General features: G+C 36.2%; 1 protein-coding gene across 2 annotated transcripts in view; it reads left to right on the plus strand.

The window, feature by feature from the left end:
* Window positions 1-17,742, plus strand: part of RASA2 (RAS p21 protein activator 2) — a 94,043-nt gene that overhangs the window by 22,936 nt on the left and 53,365 nt on the right. For both annotated transcript variants that reach the window (XM_077756711.1, XM_077756710.1), the window contains exon 4: window positions 2,780-2,856. In XM_077756711.1, the coding sequence (XP_077612837.1) occupies window positions 2,780-2,856 (77 nt within the window). The remainder of the gene's footprint in view (window positions 1-2,779; window positions 2,857-17,742) is intronic.

The following is a 17,742-nucleotide window of genomic DNA, read 5'->3' on the forward strand; positions in this document are numbered from 1 at the left end:
TTTGCTGAACTCAAAACTACCCTCTCCAAAAACAAAACAAAACAAAAAGCACCAAAGTTGTTTTGTTATAATCCAAATTTATAAAATGATGACAGATGTAAATAAAACCAGACTTTTGTATGAATGTATTAACATACTAAATATTTTCTCTAAGATGTTCAGAGATTTGTTCAGAGCTGTTCAGAGACTACTACTGAAATGTAGTCCCAAGTAATTTTTTTGAAATTTTATTTTTTACTAAAACCAGGACTCTTTGGTAATGGAAATTTTTAAAATATAGAAGAGCAAAAAAAAAAATCTGAAATCCTACCAACCAAAGATAACTTCTGTCAGTGTTTTAGTAGATGACTTGTAGTAAATTCATGTAGCAATACATACAGTATATTTTATTTTTACAAATTAACATTATACAGCCTATTTTGTAACTTGTTTCTTTTACTAAGCATCATGTACATACTTCCATGTTAAAGTATACAATGTGATCGTGTTTTATAGTTTAGAAATGATAATTTCCTTGATTTAACTTATAATACTTTCTTTTAAGTTTATTTATTTATTTATTTAGAGAGAGGGAGAATCCCAAGCAGGCTTCCTGTTATCAGCACAGAGCCAAACATGAGGCTCAACCCTGAGAGGGAGACGGAGAGGGGGGAGGAGAGAGAGAGAGAGAGAGAGAATAAACGAATGAATGAGAGAGAGAGAGGAAGAGTGAGTGAGAGAAGGAGGGAGGCAGAGTGAGAGCATGTCCCAAGCAGGCTCCCTGCTATCAGCACAGAACCGAAGCAGGCTCGACCCCAAACCACAAGATCGTGACCTGTGCTGAAATCAAGAGTCAGAAGCCCAACCAACTGAGCCATCCTGGTGCCCCTAACTCATAATGCTTTTTAATTTCAGTGTTCCACCTTAATAGTATATGTCTTGTGTTTACCTGCTCTGTCCCCAGTCTTTTCTTGACCAGGTTAAATACACAACTATGTTATTGTTGACTAATACCAAAGGAATGGTCTCTTCAACAGCCAGTAGGAGTAATGAACATATTAGGTAGGCTCTGACTGAATGATAATGATTCCTAGTAGAATTCCATTAAATATATATATTTTTTATATCAAAGCTTTTCTTGATACAGTGCTATGAATTTTATTTGTGAATGAAAGTAGTGTACTTTTTTCCACGCTATTTTAACAGTTTCAGTTGTTTTAGAAGTAGAGTGGATCCCAGATATTTCCTGAGAGACTGTTGGGGGTGCCTTGTTAGCATACAGTTTCTACTATAAAATGCATACATGTTAAAATAGTAAAACTGCTTTGAGCTGCAAATCTTGATGCAGTTGGCTAGGCTTACTCAGTAAGTGACACACACAGGCTGACCTGACAGCAAAGATGATTCAGAATTCTAGTTGAGTAATATTAAAATTACTACATATCATGAACCTCTTCTAGGTCATTGTCCAGTAGTAGAGGTTATGAATATTAAAGTAGAATTAATGAAAGACCTCTTTTATAAATTTTGTATGAATTTATCATTAGTTGTGCCTGAATTTTTATTGGAAAATTGGCTTAATATAATTCCAATTCCACCTAACTGCCAATTTTACTACTGCTGATGCTTTTGTTTCTTTAAGACCTAGCTTTCTCATGCAGAATTTTGTGTTGAGATCCATCAATCAGTGTTTATTGCTCTGCACTTACTATTCATCTAACCCTGAGCTTTGTACTTAGTGGACCTCAGATTCACTCTTACAGAGCAAACCCCCATAAGATAGTGAGGCCAGTTCGGGTTAGATTGCTGTGAAAGAATGTCTGAAATGGGTTATTCCAAAGAGGAACAGTGACTTGATAATGAACTTTCCTACCCTCTGATGAAATTATTTACGTCATCAGCCTCTAGACATCACACTCCTGAAATCTCCACTGTGGGAATTTGTCTTGTCAACTGAGTGGAGGTAATCCAAGATGGATCCTTAACCACTTCAGAATTGCTCATCACTGGTGGCAGCATGGAAATATCAAGCTCTAGATTATATTGTTCCTAAGCCTTCATTTCATGAGAAGTTGATAGTTTGGTTTAAATTTATATATAGTACTGAATTTTTAAAACTCCATTTATTAGCAGCTATTTAAGAAAGTACTCATTTATTTATAGGATCCCATTGTTTTCATCAATGCTTTTGATTGTATATTATCTTTTGTTTATTGTCTCCCCACTAGATTGTGAACTTCTTATAAGCAGTGATTGCTATACATCTATTGATTTCCTACCTAGCCCTACAGTGCCTACAAAAATATAGTATATATTCGATAAATCCTTAATTTTCAGAAAAGTGTTGACAAATTGAGTCTTACTAGTTTAACTTAGTTTTATTTTTCAGAATTGTATGATTTCTCTTGACCTATAGTGATACTGCCTCTAACCTTATTGATGGTTTATCTTTTCTGGAAAAAGCATTCTACATTTTGCAATTTACTTTCATTTCAAAATTTCCTAAAACAAATGTTTTTTTTTAATCTGTGGTATTGAGATTCATAAATACTTTTTAAACTGGGATTACATTCTTAGATTTGAATGCCATGTCTGATATAAGCATTTGACTACTAGATCTACATTGTTGGTTGTTAGTCATTTAACAAGTACTTAATGTGGGCAAAGCCATGCGCTAGGGATTACAAAATTAGTTAGTGAATAACTAAATATTATAGGTGCCATTTGAAGAAGTACATACCTTTAATAATTTGTCAGCAAAATCGACTACTTAGTTTGCCTTTTTTTTTTCTCATTATAGGGTAAAGTTCACCTTGAATTAAAACTGAATGAACTGATAACAGAGAATGGAACTGTGTGCCAGCAGCTTGTTGTACAGTAAGCATATTTTTTTCTACCAAAATCAACTGGAAATGATTCTCCATTTTGTATTCTTTGAATGTTAAGCCAGTACCTTCTTTTATATACTTCAGAAACTTTTTTGAAAAATGAAACTCTGCTGTGTTGTTCCTTTTTTAAGTTGATTTCCAGTTTGTTTTCTTATGTCTCGTCTACTCAGCTTATGATAAGTCATTAATTCATTCAAGGTTACTTATTGAATGTGGGTTAAATGATAGAGTTAGGCAAGGGGCTGTTACAGAATCATGGATAAGTATGTCTATGTCTAACTACCTGGCAGAAGACAATTGGAAAGGCTTCTGTTAGAGGACTTCTAGAGAAGAGACTCTGACACCGCAGAGCTGAGCATTCGGGACCCTGGCACTAGAACTAGATGGCTACCTTGAGATGTACTAGTATTGATTCTCACCTACTTAAAAATTCCTTTTTTTCCCTCAAGTCACTTTTTTTGTAGCTCAGACTCTTAATCTTCTAACTGTTCTGGAAGTTTGTTTAAGCCTAATCCTCTTCCTTTTCTCTTTCACCCAAACTTTTCCTCTTTGTTATGAACAAACTACTGGATACCCCTGACTTCTTTTTCTCTTTGTTTTAACTGACAATCTGAATATCCCCTGAGTTAGTGTTTCCTCTACTGCCTTCTCAGTTACATGCTGTTTTCTACCATACCCACTTACCTTACAGTGGGTTAAGTGTTCCTCTCTAGACTATAATTTACTCTCCTTATTATGAACACCCCAGCTCCTTTGAGGCATTTTCCCCTTCCTCTCTCCTCCTCTCTCTCTTTATTTATTTATATTTATTAAATAATAATATTACTTTTTTTAGAACTTTTTTTAAGTTTACTTATTTGAGAGCGAGAGAGAGCAAGCAGGGAAGGGGCAGAGAGAGAGAGAGGGAGAGAATCCCAAGCAGGTTCTGCACTATCAGCATGGATTCCAACATGGGGCCTGATCCCACGAACTGTGAAATCATGACCTGAGCCCCCATCAAGAGTCAGACATTCAACCCACTGAACCACCCAGGCACCCTTAGAACTCTTTTAAAGAAGGTTGCATATATCATGATCCTTAATATGTTAGTGTATATGTCCTAAGAATAAGTGTATTCTCTTAAATAAGTGTATTACAATTATCAAACTCAGGAAGCTCAACGTTGTTACAATAAAAGTATAATATATAGTTTTTATATTCCAGTACTTTAATCTACAGCTATTAGATTTTACTTTTGTCAACTGTCCCAATAATGTCCTTTAGGGTATTTTTTTCTCTCCAAGAAAGGATCCAGTCCAAGATCGTGTATTACATTTAGTTTATATGTCTCTTTAATCTCCTTAACCAGTAGTAGTTTTTAGCTTTTCTTTATCTTTCATGGTATTGAGATTTTTGAAGGCCAGATTTTTTTAATGTTTCTCAATTTGGATTTACCTACTCAAAACAGCTCAAGATTTGTTTGCAGTGTTTTCCCCCTAGACTGAGAACATATAATGAAAGTATGTGGATTAGTCCCTTTCCACCACTCCCTCCCCTGCTTACTTTGGTTATAACATTTGAAATAGTTGGTTTGGTTTGATTTGATTCAGTTTGTTTGTATTCAGATTAATGAGATTTCCCTCCATTTTGTCTTTTCCAAAATGTCGTGTGGACAGATTCATGTAATATGTAGGCTTTTGTGACTGGCGTCTTTCATTTATCATAATGTTTTTTTGAGATTCATCCACATTGTTGCATATGTCAATAGTTCAATCGTTTTTTAGGTATTATTTATTTGTTATCATAACTTATTGGATACTGTTGTCTTTATTTTACAGAAGATGAAACAATACACAGATTGGTTAAATGAGCCCAAATTTGTACAAGGAGTGGTAGAGCCTGCATTTGAACTCTGATGGTTTAATTTTTTTTAACTTTTTTCTTTTGAGACAACCATAGATTTATAAGAAATTGCAAAGTATGGAGAGGTCCTGTGTACCCTTCACTCAGTATCCCTCAATGGTTACATCTTATATAACTATAATACAACATAAAAACCAGAAAATTGGCATTGTGCAGTGTACAACATACTGTATATCTTTTATCGTATGTATAGATTTGTGGTAACTGCCACAATCAAGATACAGAACCTCTCTATCACCATAAATATCTCCCTATGCTACCCTGTTATAGTCACGCCCACTCCTTCCCCCACTAACATCCGTTACCTTTGGCAACCTCTGATCTGTCTCCATATCTATAATTTTGTCCCTTCAAGACTGTTATGTAAATGGAGTCTTATCATATATGACCTTTTAAGATTGGGTTTTTTCAATCAGATCCATCCAGTTCTGTATAGTTTCTTATACATAGAATATAGTTGGGTGTCACTTTTTTAAATCCAGTCTGGCCAGTCTTATGTGAATTTATAGCATTTACTTTTAACGTAATTACTGATGTGTCAGTCTGCCACTTTTTGGGTTTTCTGTTCTCTTTTACTGTTTCCTTTTTCCTCTGGATTCCTTGAACATTTTTTTAGGATTCCATTTTGATTTATCTGTACTGTTTTTCTATCTGTATTATATCTCTTTGTGTAGCTTTTTAGTGGTTGCTTTAGGATTACATTATACATGTACAACTTAGTCTACTGGTATTGCTGTTTTACTGGTTAGAATAAAGTGTAGAAACCTTACCTTCTTTTAAATTCCTTTACTCTCCACCATTTGTAATAAAATTGTCTTAAACATTTCTCCTGAATACATTCAGAATCACATCAGTGATATAATTTTTGCTTCAGCCATCTAACACAATATAGAAGAATTAGAGACGGGAAGTCTAAATTTGTAGCATTTGCCCATATCTTTGCTCTTTCCGTATTTTTTCTTTCCTATTTTACAATGCCTTCTTTAATCACTGTCTTTATAATTAGAGAATCTCATTTCACTGTTCTTTTGGGGTAGGTCTATAAGTGATACGTTGTCTTAGTTTTCCTTTATTTGAGAATGTCTTGATTTTTTTCTTTATTTTTAAAAAAAAATTTTTTTAATGTTTTATTTATTTCTGAAAGAGAGAGAGAGAGCCTAAGCAGGGGGTGGTCAGAGAGAGAGAGAGAGGGAGACACAGAATCCAAAACAGGCTCCAGGCTCTGAGCTAGCTATCAGCACAGAGCCTGACATGGGGCTCAAACCCACGAACCATGAGATCATGACCTGAGCTGAAGTTNATACAAGTAATGTACTCTTTCTCCCTGGTTACTTTCAAGACTTTGTCTCTAGTTTTCTGTGTGTTTCAGTTTGATTCTGAGGTATTTTGACATAGATTTCTTTGAGTTTATTCTGTTTGGTATGTTCAGTCAACTTTTTGAATCTGTACATTTGCATCTTTTGCCAAATTGGGGAATAATCAGCCATTATTTCTTGTAATACTCTATCAGCCCTGCCATCTTTCTCCTCTCCTCTTGAGATTTCAATGGCATAAATGTTAGATCCTCTAGTATAGTCCCACAGGTCCCTGAGGCTCTCCTGAGGCTTTGCTCCCCACCTCCCCACCCCCCACCCTCCGGTCTATTTTCTCTCCCTTGTTCGTATTGGATAGTTTCTGTTCTGTCTTTAATTAAGTTCACTGATAATTTCCTCTGTCCCCTCCATTCTGCTGTTAAGCCTATCTGTCATCAAGCTTCTTATTTTGGTTTTAAGTATTAAAATTTTCATTTGATTCTTCTTTATAGCTTTTATTTCCTTGATGATTTTCCATTTTTTTTGTTGACACTTTTCATTTCATTTATTTCAGACGTGTTTGTAATTGCTCACTGAATCATTTTTAGGATGGCTGCTTTCACATTTTTGTAAGATAGCTCCAACATCCATATTATCTTAGTGTTGTCATCTGCTGGTTGTTTTTTCTCATTTAAAGCTAAATAGGGACACCTGGGTGGCTCAGTCAGTTAAGCGTCAGACTTCCACTCAGGTCATGATCTCATGGTTTGTGAGTTCTGGCCCCACATTGGCTTCTGTGCTGACAGCTCGGAGTCTGGAGCCTGCTTCAGATTCTCTGTCTCCCTCCCTTGCTAACTCACTCTCTCACTCTCACTCTCTCTCAAAATAAATAAAAATTTAAAAAGATTTAAAGCTACAGATTGTCTGGTGTTTAGTTATGATGAGTGGTTTTCAGTTTTACTATAGATATTTTGGATATTATGTTAAGAGTCTCTGAATCTTATTTAAATATTCTCTTTTAGCCAGACTCCTTTATACTCTGCTGGTGAATGGAAAGGAGTGCCTATTCATTACAGTCAGGTATAGATAGAAATCCAGGTTCCTGATTCAACATCTGCTGATACACCTGGGGGAAGAGAGATAAGAGTTCCTTATTATTGCTAAATGAGAGTGATGGTTCAGGCTCCCCTTAGTCCTCTCTTGTGACCACTCTGGCTGTGATGGGGAAGACTGCCTCATCATTGCTCCATGTAGCCTCCATTGACACCATCGTTGAGAGGATTTAGTAGTTACCACTGTAGCTGGTGAAGGTCTTCCCTTCCTATGCAGCCTTCTCTGACCTCACCCTGGCATGAAGGGGGAGGAGTGCCTCATTGCTACTAGGTGGAGATGACAATCCAGGATCCTCATGTGGCCTCTACTGACACCATTGGGAGCAGGGGCTTGTTATAGTCTGTCAAAGATGGAATTCTGGGCTCTCTTCTCAGCCTTTGGCTTTTGTTGCTGGGGGTTTGGGTGGAGCCCCAGTGGTTTTCATGGCATTTGATTGGACTAAGTGATTATTGTCTAAAAATGGTTTCTGTCTTGCTAAGCTGCCTAGTTCCTGGTCCTTTGGATGGAGAGAGCAGGCTTTTTCTTGGGACATTTTTTGTCCACACCCATTGGTGTTGTTTCCAAGCTGGTGGCTTCTCTAGCACTCAGTCTGAGATATATAAAGTTTTTTTTTTAAAAACCCAGGGAATTCACTCCCATGTTGATATCTAATTGGTTTGGTTCTCTTCACTTTTCCGAATTTTCTTATGTTTGTTATATATTTAATGCCTAATATCTTTAGTTGTACTTCATGAGAGGACCAGGGAGGTATTATGCATCTATTCCATCTTGACCTGGAACTGGAAACCATTTTTTTTTCTTCCCAAGTAGTATTCCATTGTATTGAATTTGTTTCTCTATTCATCACTTGACAGATATGTGAATTGTTTCCAGTTTGAGGTGATTATAGAGGAAACTGCTATAAATGTTCACAAGTAGGTCTTTGTATGGGCCTATGGTGGTCTGTATTCTTTTCCTCTCTTTGTCTTCTATTTCACTTGAACCTCCATGGCTCATACTCATTGGCCTGTAGCACCAGAGCTCCAGTAGCAACTTTGCAGAATTTATTTTTGATTTCTCAACTTTTAGAGATATTTTGAAGTTTGTGGTATTCTCTGTTTTTTAGTACCACTGAAAGCATAATATTATATTGTTTTCTTTGTGCTACTTGCTGAATTTACATTTGGAGGTAATGTGTGGAAATCTTCATATCCTAGCAGTTATTATCTTCCAGACCTGGAGGCTCCTTACTGCAGCATATCTTAAATTTCAGTAAGACTTCTATCCATTGATCTTTACCACATTCTTACACACTTTTATTTTTCATTTCCTTCTAGGTCGTTTTCCATAATCTATCACTATAATCATTTTTTCTTGTAGTTTTCCAATAATTTCCTTGCTCTTTTCTTCATCCTTCTTGTTTATCAGGAACAATCCTAGTCTGAATGAATCTAGTCTCTTTCTGTGTGTTCACTTTGCACCTGAATATTGCTGGAGAAAATCACAAAGACTGATTTTTCTTTAAATTCATGATCATAAGCCCTGCGTGGGTATTTATAACTGCCCTGGAGTTTTACTGTGTTTCTCTAATAATACCTGTGAGATTCTCCATCATTACAAACTATAAATTGGTCACATTTTCCTGAATCTAAATCTGCAAATCTGCCTTGGCATCCTTCTTGCTGTCCTTATCTTATAGTAGAGGAGGTGCCCCTTCTCTGGTTGAGGGTGAATTTTTCTATCTGATCTCTGAATTCTGTCTGTTTCCCCTACTCAAGGACTTTTTTCCTTCAGTTACTTCTTCTATTTCATCATCTTTACCTTTTCTTTTAGATTGTTCTCCTCAAAATGCAAAACCTGTACTAGATCTCCTATCCTAAAAAGACATGCCTCCCCAGACCTCATTGCCACCCTCCTCCCCCAGCTACCATCCCCATTTCTCTGTTCTCCTTTGAAGGCAGAATTCTCAAAGTAAAATTGTCTTATAGATACGGATTGTTTGTGTGAGTGTGTATGTATACTGGCTCTGTTCATGCAGAAGATCTAGCTAGAAGCAGTGTCATCCCAGTAGCAATGAACATATTTAATAACATCTATAATCTTGGCTTTTAAATATCATTCACTCAGTCAGTATGGTCCAGTAATTTTAATGATGATGAAAATGCTTTGTAACTTAACTGTCCAATATGGTAACTACTAGTCATATGTGGCTGTTGAAAACTTAAAATATGGCTACTGCAACTTAAGAATTGAATTTTTAATTTTGTCCAATTTTAATTAACTTAAATTTACATAGCCACATGTCGCTAATGGCTACAGTATTAGTATTAGGATTATCTGTTAATTTCAGAGCTGCTCCAATAAAGAGAACCGGATTTTTTTAAGTATTGGCTGGTTTCAGAACTTGAGCGGGGAAAATACAAGATGAGTTCAGAGCATATGTGTAGTCAGAAAGTAAGAATGTGCTACAAATAAATACTGATGGCATGTAGAAAGGACACTGAAGCCAACTTAAAGGAGCTCCAAGTAACTAAACTGGGACAATTTAAGCATCAAATTAAATAATAATAATTACAGATTAAAATCTATAGAATAGGGGTGCCTGGGTGGCTTAGTCAGTTGAATGTCCAACTTCAGCTTAAGTCATGATCTCACAGTTCATGGGTTTGAGCCCCGTGTCGGGCTCTGTGCTGACAGTTCAGAGCCTTGAGTCTGCTTCGGATTCTGAGTCTCCCTCTCTCTACCCCTGCCCTGCTTCTGCTCTGTCTGTCTCTTTCTCAAAATAAATAAACATTTAAAGAAACATTATTTTAGGGGCTCCTGGGTGGGTCAGTTGGTTAAGTGCCAGACTTCAGCTCAGATCATGATCTCACAGTTTGTGGGTTCGAGTCCTATGTTGGACTCTGTGCTGGCAGCTTAGAGCCTGGAGCCTGCTTTGCTTTTGGTGTCTCCCTCTCTCTCTGCCCCTCCCCTGTTCACCCTCTGTCTCTCTCTCTCTCAAAAATAAATCAGTTAAACGTCCAACTTCGGCTCAGGTCATGATCTCCCAGTTTGTGGGTTTGAGCCCCACATCAGGCTCTGTGCTGACAGCTCAGAGCCTGGAGCCTGTTTCAGATTCTGTGTCTCCCTTTCTCTCTGTCCCCCCTGCCCCCTGCCAGTCATGCTCTGTCTCTCTCAAAAAATATACCATTAAAAAAATTTTTTAGGGGTACCTGGGTGGCTTAGTCGGTTAAGCGTCCAACTTTCGCTTGGGTCATGATCTTGCGGTTCGTGGGTTCAAGCCCCGTGTCGTGCTCTGTGCTGACTGCCAGCTCAGAGCCTGGAGCCTGTTTCAGAGTCTGTGACTCCCTCTCTCTCTGACCCTCCCCTGCTCATGCTGTCTCTCTCTCTCTCCTAGAAATAAATAAAACATTAAAAAATTTTTTTAAGTTTTTTAAACTTAAAGAATAAAATATCCATGAACCAATGCTATATATAAATAAATAAACACACTGGGGAGAAAGGACTACTTTTTCTTATAGTAGGATTCTCATTAATCAATGTAGGACAAATAATGGAAATAGAAAATCAGCATGTATGAATGCTAAATCAGTGGACATAAGTATGGTGATAAACAGTGTACTAGTATTTTGTCAAAGAGTCTCCCCCATAAGATCTCTGATAGATACGAAGTTAATTGTGTGACCGAAATTAGCATCACTGGTAATAAGCATCCAGCTCCTGATATGCTGCATTGAGAGGGACACCAAGATGGATAACCTCAATCTAATCACAGGGAAACATCAAATTCTAATTAAGGAATATTCTACAAAAGAACTGGCTAATACTGATAAGATCACGGGGCAAAGAATTAAAACTAAGAATCTATTTTAGATTGGAATAGACTAAAAGGACATGCCAGCTAAATGCAATGTGAGATCCCATATTGCATCCTGGACCAGAAAAAGGACATTGGCAAAATTTGAGTAAAGTCTATAAGATTATTTAATATAATTATTAACTACATTGTTTCCATGTTATTTTTCTGTTTCTGTAGTTTTACTCTGGCTACACAAAGTGTTAATACTGGGTGATGGGTATACAGGAGCTGTATATACTATTTTGCAAGTTTTTGAACATCAGAAATCATTTCAAAATAAGAAGTTAAAAAAATTGTACCTTGTGCATTTAACTCAGGTCTTCTTCTGAGCTCCACTCTCAGATGTTCACCTGCCTTTTTGGCAACTCCACTTTGATGTCTCACAACATTGCAAATTTATCACCTTTAAAACTGAAGCATTGCCTGTCATCTCTCTACAGCTCCTCCCCACAGCCTTAGCAGTTGGAACCACCGTCCACCTGTTACCCAAGCCAGACATATGGGAATCATTTAGGATGTTTTCTCCTCTTTCTCCCCCCACACATTGGATCCACTTCTTACTGATTATATGAAATATTTCTTGAATTTTTTAATTTTTATCATCTACTGACCTTATTTCAAACCAGCAACCATTTATTATCTTGACTATTTTAGTAGTCTCTTAGCTGGCCTTCTCTGTAGTCCATTCTCTTCATAGCAGCCCAGGGTAAAATTTTAGAACATAAATTAGATCATGTCATTCCTCTGCTCAAACACTTAGTGATTACCATTGCATTTAGAATAAGATCCAGGCCCCTTAACTTGGCCCACAAGATCAAGCATATTCTGACTCTGCCTGCTTCCTGGATTTCATCTTGTGGGGTGCTTCCTCTTGTTCATATATTCACTGGCCTTCTCTCGATTCCTCAAATGTGACATATTCTTCCTGTTCATAGATCTACATCGGTTCTTCTTTTTTGCCTGGAATACCCATTCTTCTTCTAGCTGATTTTTTCATCCTTTAAGTTTCAGCTTACATATTGCTTTAAAATAAGGCAATACCTATTCTTTTTCCTTCAGAGTACTTGCTATTATTTTTTTCTTTATTACTTGTTATCTGTTATTTCAAGTAGACTTTCAGCTCCATGAGAACAGGAACAATGTTTGTCTTATTCACCTCATCACCTCAAAGTCTGGCACTAATAGGCATTAAGTAACTTTGAAACAACTAAAGGAAGGAAGAAAGTAACATTTGTCTTCTTAAAGGGCAAATAGAAAGTAGCTAGCCTAGAGAAAGTGAGATTTGTTTTTCAGAAGGAAAGAACAATATAGGCAGAAGTATGGAAGAAGAAACATCATGGTGAGAGAGAGAGACGGGGAGGGAGAGAGAATAATTAAAAGCGGTTTTATGTTGCCTAGCATATAAAGCTTGATTCAAAGATGGGTCAGATACTGGTGAAATAGGCTGGAACCAGATCTTGGAGGCTCTTAATGTATTGTATGACCTGAAACTTATGAGAACTTATGAAACTATTGAAAGATTTTAGACAGTAGAGTAATATGGGCAATTTTGCATTTTAGAAAGATTAGATTTGTGACAGTGGTAAGTATGGAAACTGAGAGATGAATTTGAAGCGTGTTAGGGTGATTATGGATTCTGTACCAGAACAGTAGTTGCAAAAGTGAGAAAAGAGGACAAATGAAGAAATATTTAAAGAGTAGCATCACTAAATTTTGCTTATTAGATATAGAAAGTGAGGACAAAGAAGAAATCTAAATGTGGCTCCTAGATTTCTAAATGGTGTTAGTAGGTGGGTGGTGGTATTTACAACAAAAGAGAAGATTCTGAAGGAGGAGCTTCTTTAATAAGAGAAGGTGATAAGTTGAGTTTGAGTACCTCTTGAACATCTAGGTAGGGATTTCCATCAGGCATTTGAATATAAAAATCTTAAACTCCATGGTGAGATCTCATATAGAAATGTAAAGTTGATGGTAGCTGTGGCCATAGGAATAGATGTGATTTACCAAAACCAAAACAAACAAAAACAAAACAAAACAAAACAACCAGCCTTAGAGGGAGGTTATATAAACAGGAGGGAGACAGATAGGTGATATGAGGAAAATTAGGAGAATGAAGACCAAGGAAACCAAGAGAGAAGAGGTCTTGAAGGAAGGAAGGAATGATCAGAAGTGTTGCATGCAGCCAAGAAAACCAATAAGAAGAGCCCTGAAAAATAGGGATAACATTTAACACTCAGGGATGGTAGTGAGGAGAGCTTCCATAGAATGGTGAATGTTGAAACTAGATTTCAGTAGGGTGAGGAGTGAAAGGGTGTTCAAGACATTTGGAAAGACAAACAGAAAAATTAGGTCCTGGGTGACATGAAGTCCAGGCAGTGATTTTTATATTATAGAAACAGGCTGAGAGAAAGAACTTCAGGAAAAAGAGAAAGAAAAAGAAAGAAGAAACGATGAGTATATGGATGTTTGTTGTTAGTATATAGAAATTTTGAAAAACAGTTGTATTCCGCAACCTTGTTATAGTCACTGATTTGTTCTGCTAGCTTGTTGATAGATTCCATAGGATTTTGTACATGGACAGTTGTATCATATACGAATAGATCGTTTTACTACTTCCTTTTTAGTCTGGGTACTGCTTATTTCTGTTTCTTGCCTGATCATTCCAGTAGGCTGTTGAATAGAAGATGTGAAAGCAAATATCTTTGTCTTATTTCTTATCTTAGGGGGAAGGCATTCAGATTTTTTTTTTACCATTAATTATGATGTTAGCTATAATTTCTCAGGCTGAGAATATTCCCCTATGTTCCTAGTTTGCTGAGAATGTTTGAATGTCAGGGATGAGTAGTCAGATGATCGTTATGTTTCTTTCTGATTTCATGTGTTAATATAGTGAATTTTGTTGATTGATTTTTGAAATTGAGCCAACCTCCACTTGGTCATGTTGTATTATCATCGTCATCCATAGTTAGCTTTGATGTGCTAAACTTTTGTTAAGGTTTTTTGTATTTACATTTATGAAGGACTTTGACCTGTAGTTTTCTTGTAGTATCTGTCTAGTTTTGGAATAAGGCATAATGGCCTCATTGAATGAATTGGGAAATAATGCCATTTTTTCAATTTTCTGGTGTTTTATATACAATTGATATAATTACTTTTTTACATGAATATTGTAAGAATTCACCAGCAAAGCCATCTGGACCAGAAGTGGGTTTTTGTTTTGTTTTGTTTTTTGTTTTTGTTTTGGTGGAAGGTTTTTAACCAGGTTTTAGTTTTTTTACATAGCTATTTAGATTTTTGTTGTTGTTTTTCTTTTTTCTTTTTTTTTTTTTTTTAAGAGACTAGGCATGTGAGCTGGGGAGGGACAGAGGGGGAGAGAGAATGTTAAGCAGGCTCTTAAGCAGAGCCCAACACAGGCTAGATCTCAGGACTGTAGGATCATGACCTGAGCCAAAGAAATCAAGAGTCAGATGCTTAACCACTGAGCTACCCAGGTGCCCTGCTTTTCAGATTTTTTAATGTGATCTTTGGTAATTTGCATCTTTCAAGAAATTGACCATTTAATCTGAGTTGTCCAATTCTTTGGTGTAAAGGAATACAAGTTACTCCTTTTTTTTTTACTTTTAATATCTGTAGACTTAACAGTGATGTCATGTTCCTCATTCCTAAAGTTGGCAATTTGTGTCTCTACTCTATTTTTCTTAATCAGTCTAGCTAAAGTTTATCAATTTTAATGACCTGAAAGAAATGGCTTTCTTTAAGCATAGGGGGTACCTGGGTGGCTCAGTTGGTTAAACATCTGACTTTGGCTTAGGTCATGATCTCATGGTTCGATCATGATCTCATGGTTCGATCTCATGATCTTCAAGCCCCGCATGGGACTTTGCTGACAGTGCCGAGTCTAGAGTGTGCTTCAGGTTCTGTGTCTCCCTTTCTCTCTGTGCCTCTCCCCCCTCACACTCTGTCTCTCTCTCTCGCTCTCTCTCGCTCTCTCTCAAAAATAAATAAAACATTTTTTAAAAATTAAAAAAAAAGAAATGACTTGATTTCATTGATTTTTTTTTGTATATTTTTTTGTTTTCTATCTTGATTTCCACTCTATTTTTGTTTACTTTAGGTTTGTTTTTCTTTTTTAAGTTTCTTGTGATGGAGGCTGAAGAAGACAGTGATTGAAAATCTTTCTCCTTTCCTAATGTTAGTGTTTAGTGCTATCCATTTTCTTTTGAGTACTGTTTTAACTGCCCCCACAAATTGTGATGTGCTGAGTTTTCATTGTAATGCAATAAAAGTTCAGAATGCTTTTATAATTTTTCTTTTGTTTTATTCTTCAACCCATGGATTATTTAATTGTGAGTTATTTTGTTCCCAAGCATTTGAAGATTTTCCAGCTATCTTTTTGCTGTTGACTTCTAATTTAATTCTGCTGTTGTCAACATATTTTGTATAATCTGAATACTTATAAATTTGCCAAGACTTGTTTTTTGTCCACAAACTGTTATTTAAACTTGGTATATGTTCCTGTGCATTTGAAATTAATATGTTTTCTGCTTTGAATGGTTAGAATGTTTTTTTATAAATGTTGATTATGTCAGGTTGGTTGACAGTCTTGTTTAACTTTCATTCTTAATTGTCTATCAGTTATTGTGAGGAAGTGATGCTATCTCCAGCTGTTTGTGGATTTTTCTGTTTCTCCCTGTAGTTCTATCAGTTTTTGCTTCTTTTGCAGCTTTGATATTAGGAGTTTAACATTTAGGGTTGTTATATCCTATTATAAATTGAATTCCTCACTATTATAAAATGATCGTCTTTATCCCTGGGACTATTCTTTGTTGTGAAATCTGCTTTGTCTGATAATAATATAGCCTCTCTGACTGGCAGGTTTTCTTTCTTTCTTTTGCCTTTGTTCTCTCTTTTCTTTCTCTCCTTCCTTCTTTCATGTTCCTAATTTAAATTTAATATTACAAGATTTTTTACCTAACTTTGATTTTATACTGTATCTCTTTCCTCTTACATTGAAAATCTTAATCCCTGACAACATTAACAATTACTGTCATTATCTTATATAGTATGGAAGATAGATTCAAAATAAAAATGCCGCTATTACCACTGGCATTGAGATTACTGAATGAAGTTTAAAAGATCTTACTGTTCTGTTTGTTCTAAGGATACAGAGTCAAATACTATGTTCTAGTCTATTGAAATAATTCTTTCTTTTTTAGTGGTTTTTCAGAGTTTATTCCTCATTTTTAAGGATTGCTTAAGTTTAATTTTACTTTTGAAACGTAAAAGTCTTTTTTGTTTCTGAAGTCAGAACTTCTATAAGGTGTGTTTGGAGAAGTATCACATTCATTCGTAACCCCCTACCCTCCATATCAGAGTAATTAGAGAATAGAGGTTTATTTTACTCTTTTTGACAACTACATAGAATTCTGATATATAGATTTACTATCAGTTATTCATCCGGACCCCCACTGATGGACTTGTTATTACCCAGAGAATCGGCTTTCTTTTGATTAGTGTTAGTATATATTTTTCTGACTCTTTTAATCAGAGCCTCTGCTTTTTTTTTTTTCTTTCAGTGTTTATTTTCGAGAGAGAGCACACACGAGTCAGGAAAGGGCAGAGAGAGAGAGAGGGAGAATCCCAAGCAGGCTCTGCACAGAGCCAGATGCAGGGCTTGAACCCACGAAGCATGAGATCATAACCTGAATCAAATACTTAACCAACTAAGCCACTCACATGCCCCTGGTCATATGGTTTTTATTTTTCTTGTTGATATATTGTATCACATTGATTGATTTGCAAATATCGAACCACCCTTGCATCCCAGGAATAAATCCAACTTGATTGTGGTGAATGATTGTTTTTTAATGTATTGTTGGATTCAGTTTGCTAATAATTTGTTGAGGATGTTTGCATATGTGTTCATCAGAGATATTAGCATTTATCCATTTCTTCTAGGTTGTACAGTTTGTTGGCATGTTGTCATAGCTTTTCATAATACTATTTTATAATCCTTTGCATTTTGTGGAGTTTGATTTAATGAGTCTGGCTAAAGATTTATTAATTTTATTGATCTTTTCAAAGAACTAGCTCCTGGTTTCATTGATATATTCTATTGCTTTTAAAATCTATTTACTTTGTTCCTCCTTCGACGGCACTTATTTTGTTGATTCTTTGTGTTCCTAGTTATTTTGTGTTGGATTGTAGACATTTTGGAGTTCTGGATATTTTTATATTTCTATCAATATGCTTGAGGACCTAGTTAAGTTACTTGGAAACAATTTCATTCCTTTGAGGTTTGCTTTTAAGCCTTGTTGAATGGAATAAAAACAGTCTTTAGTCTAGGAATTATATTTTCTCAGTAATGATGCATCATCTATAAATTACCAAATTTCATACTATGGTTGGTAGGGCCTCATGCTAGCCATTTGTGGGCTTCAGGAATCATTCTCTCAACTCTATTCAAATGATTCTTTCCCCCGCCTCAGTTAGTTTTCCCACGTGTATATGCTTCTCAGCACTCAGCTGAAGACTCCAGGGGGATTCTTACAGCTCTCTGGAGGTTTCTTTGTTTCTATGCAGCTTTCTTCCCTCCAGTAGTCTGTCTGGGAACTCTAGTGACTTTGGTCTTCCCCAGCTCTTCTTCTCAGGAATAGTTGGGGACTCACTTCATTTTTTTTCTCCCCTCAGAGATCACTGCCCTACACTGCTGATTTTGTTCCTCTTCCCC

This window comes from Crocuta crocuta, unplaced genomic scaffold (genome assembly GCF_008692635.1).
Source record: "Crocuta crocuta isolate KB4526 unplaced genomic scaffold, BGI_CrCroc_1.0 scaffold337, whole genome shotgun sequence".
In the NCBI taxonomy this organism is placed as follows: Eukaryota; Metazoa; Chordata; class Mammalia; order Carnivora; family Hyaenidae; genus Crocuta; species Crocuta crocuta.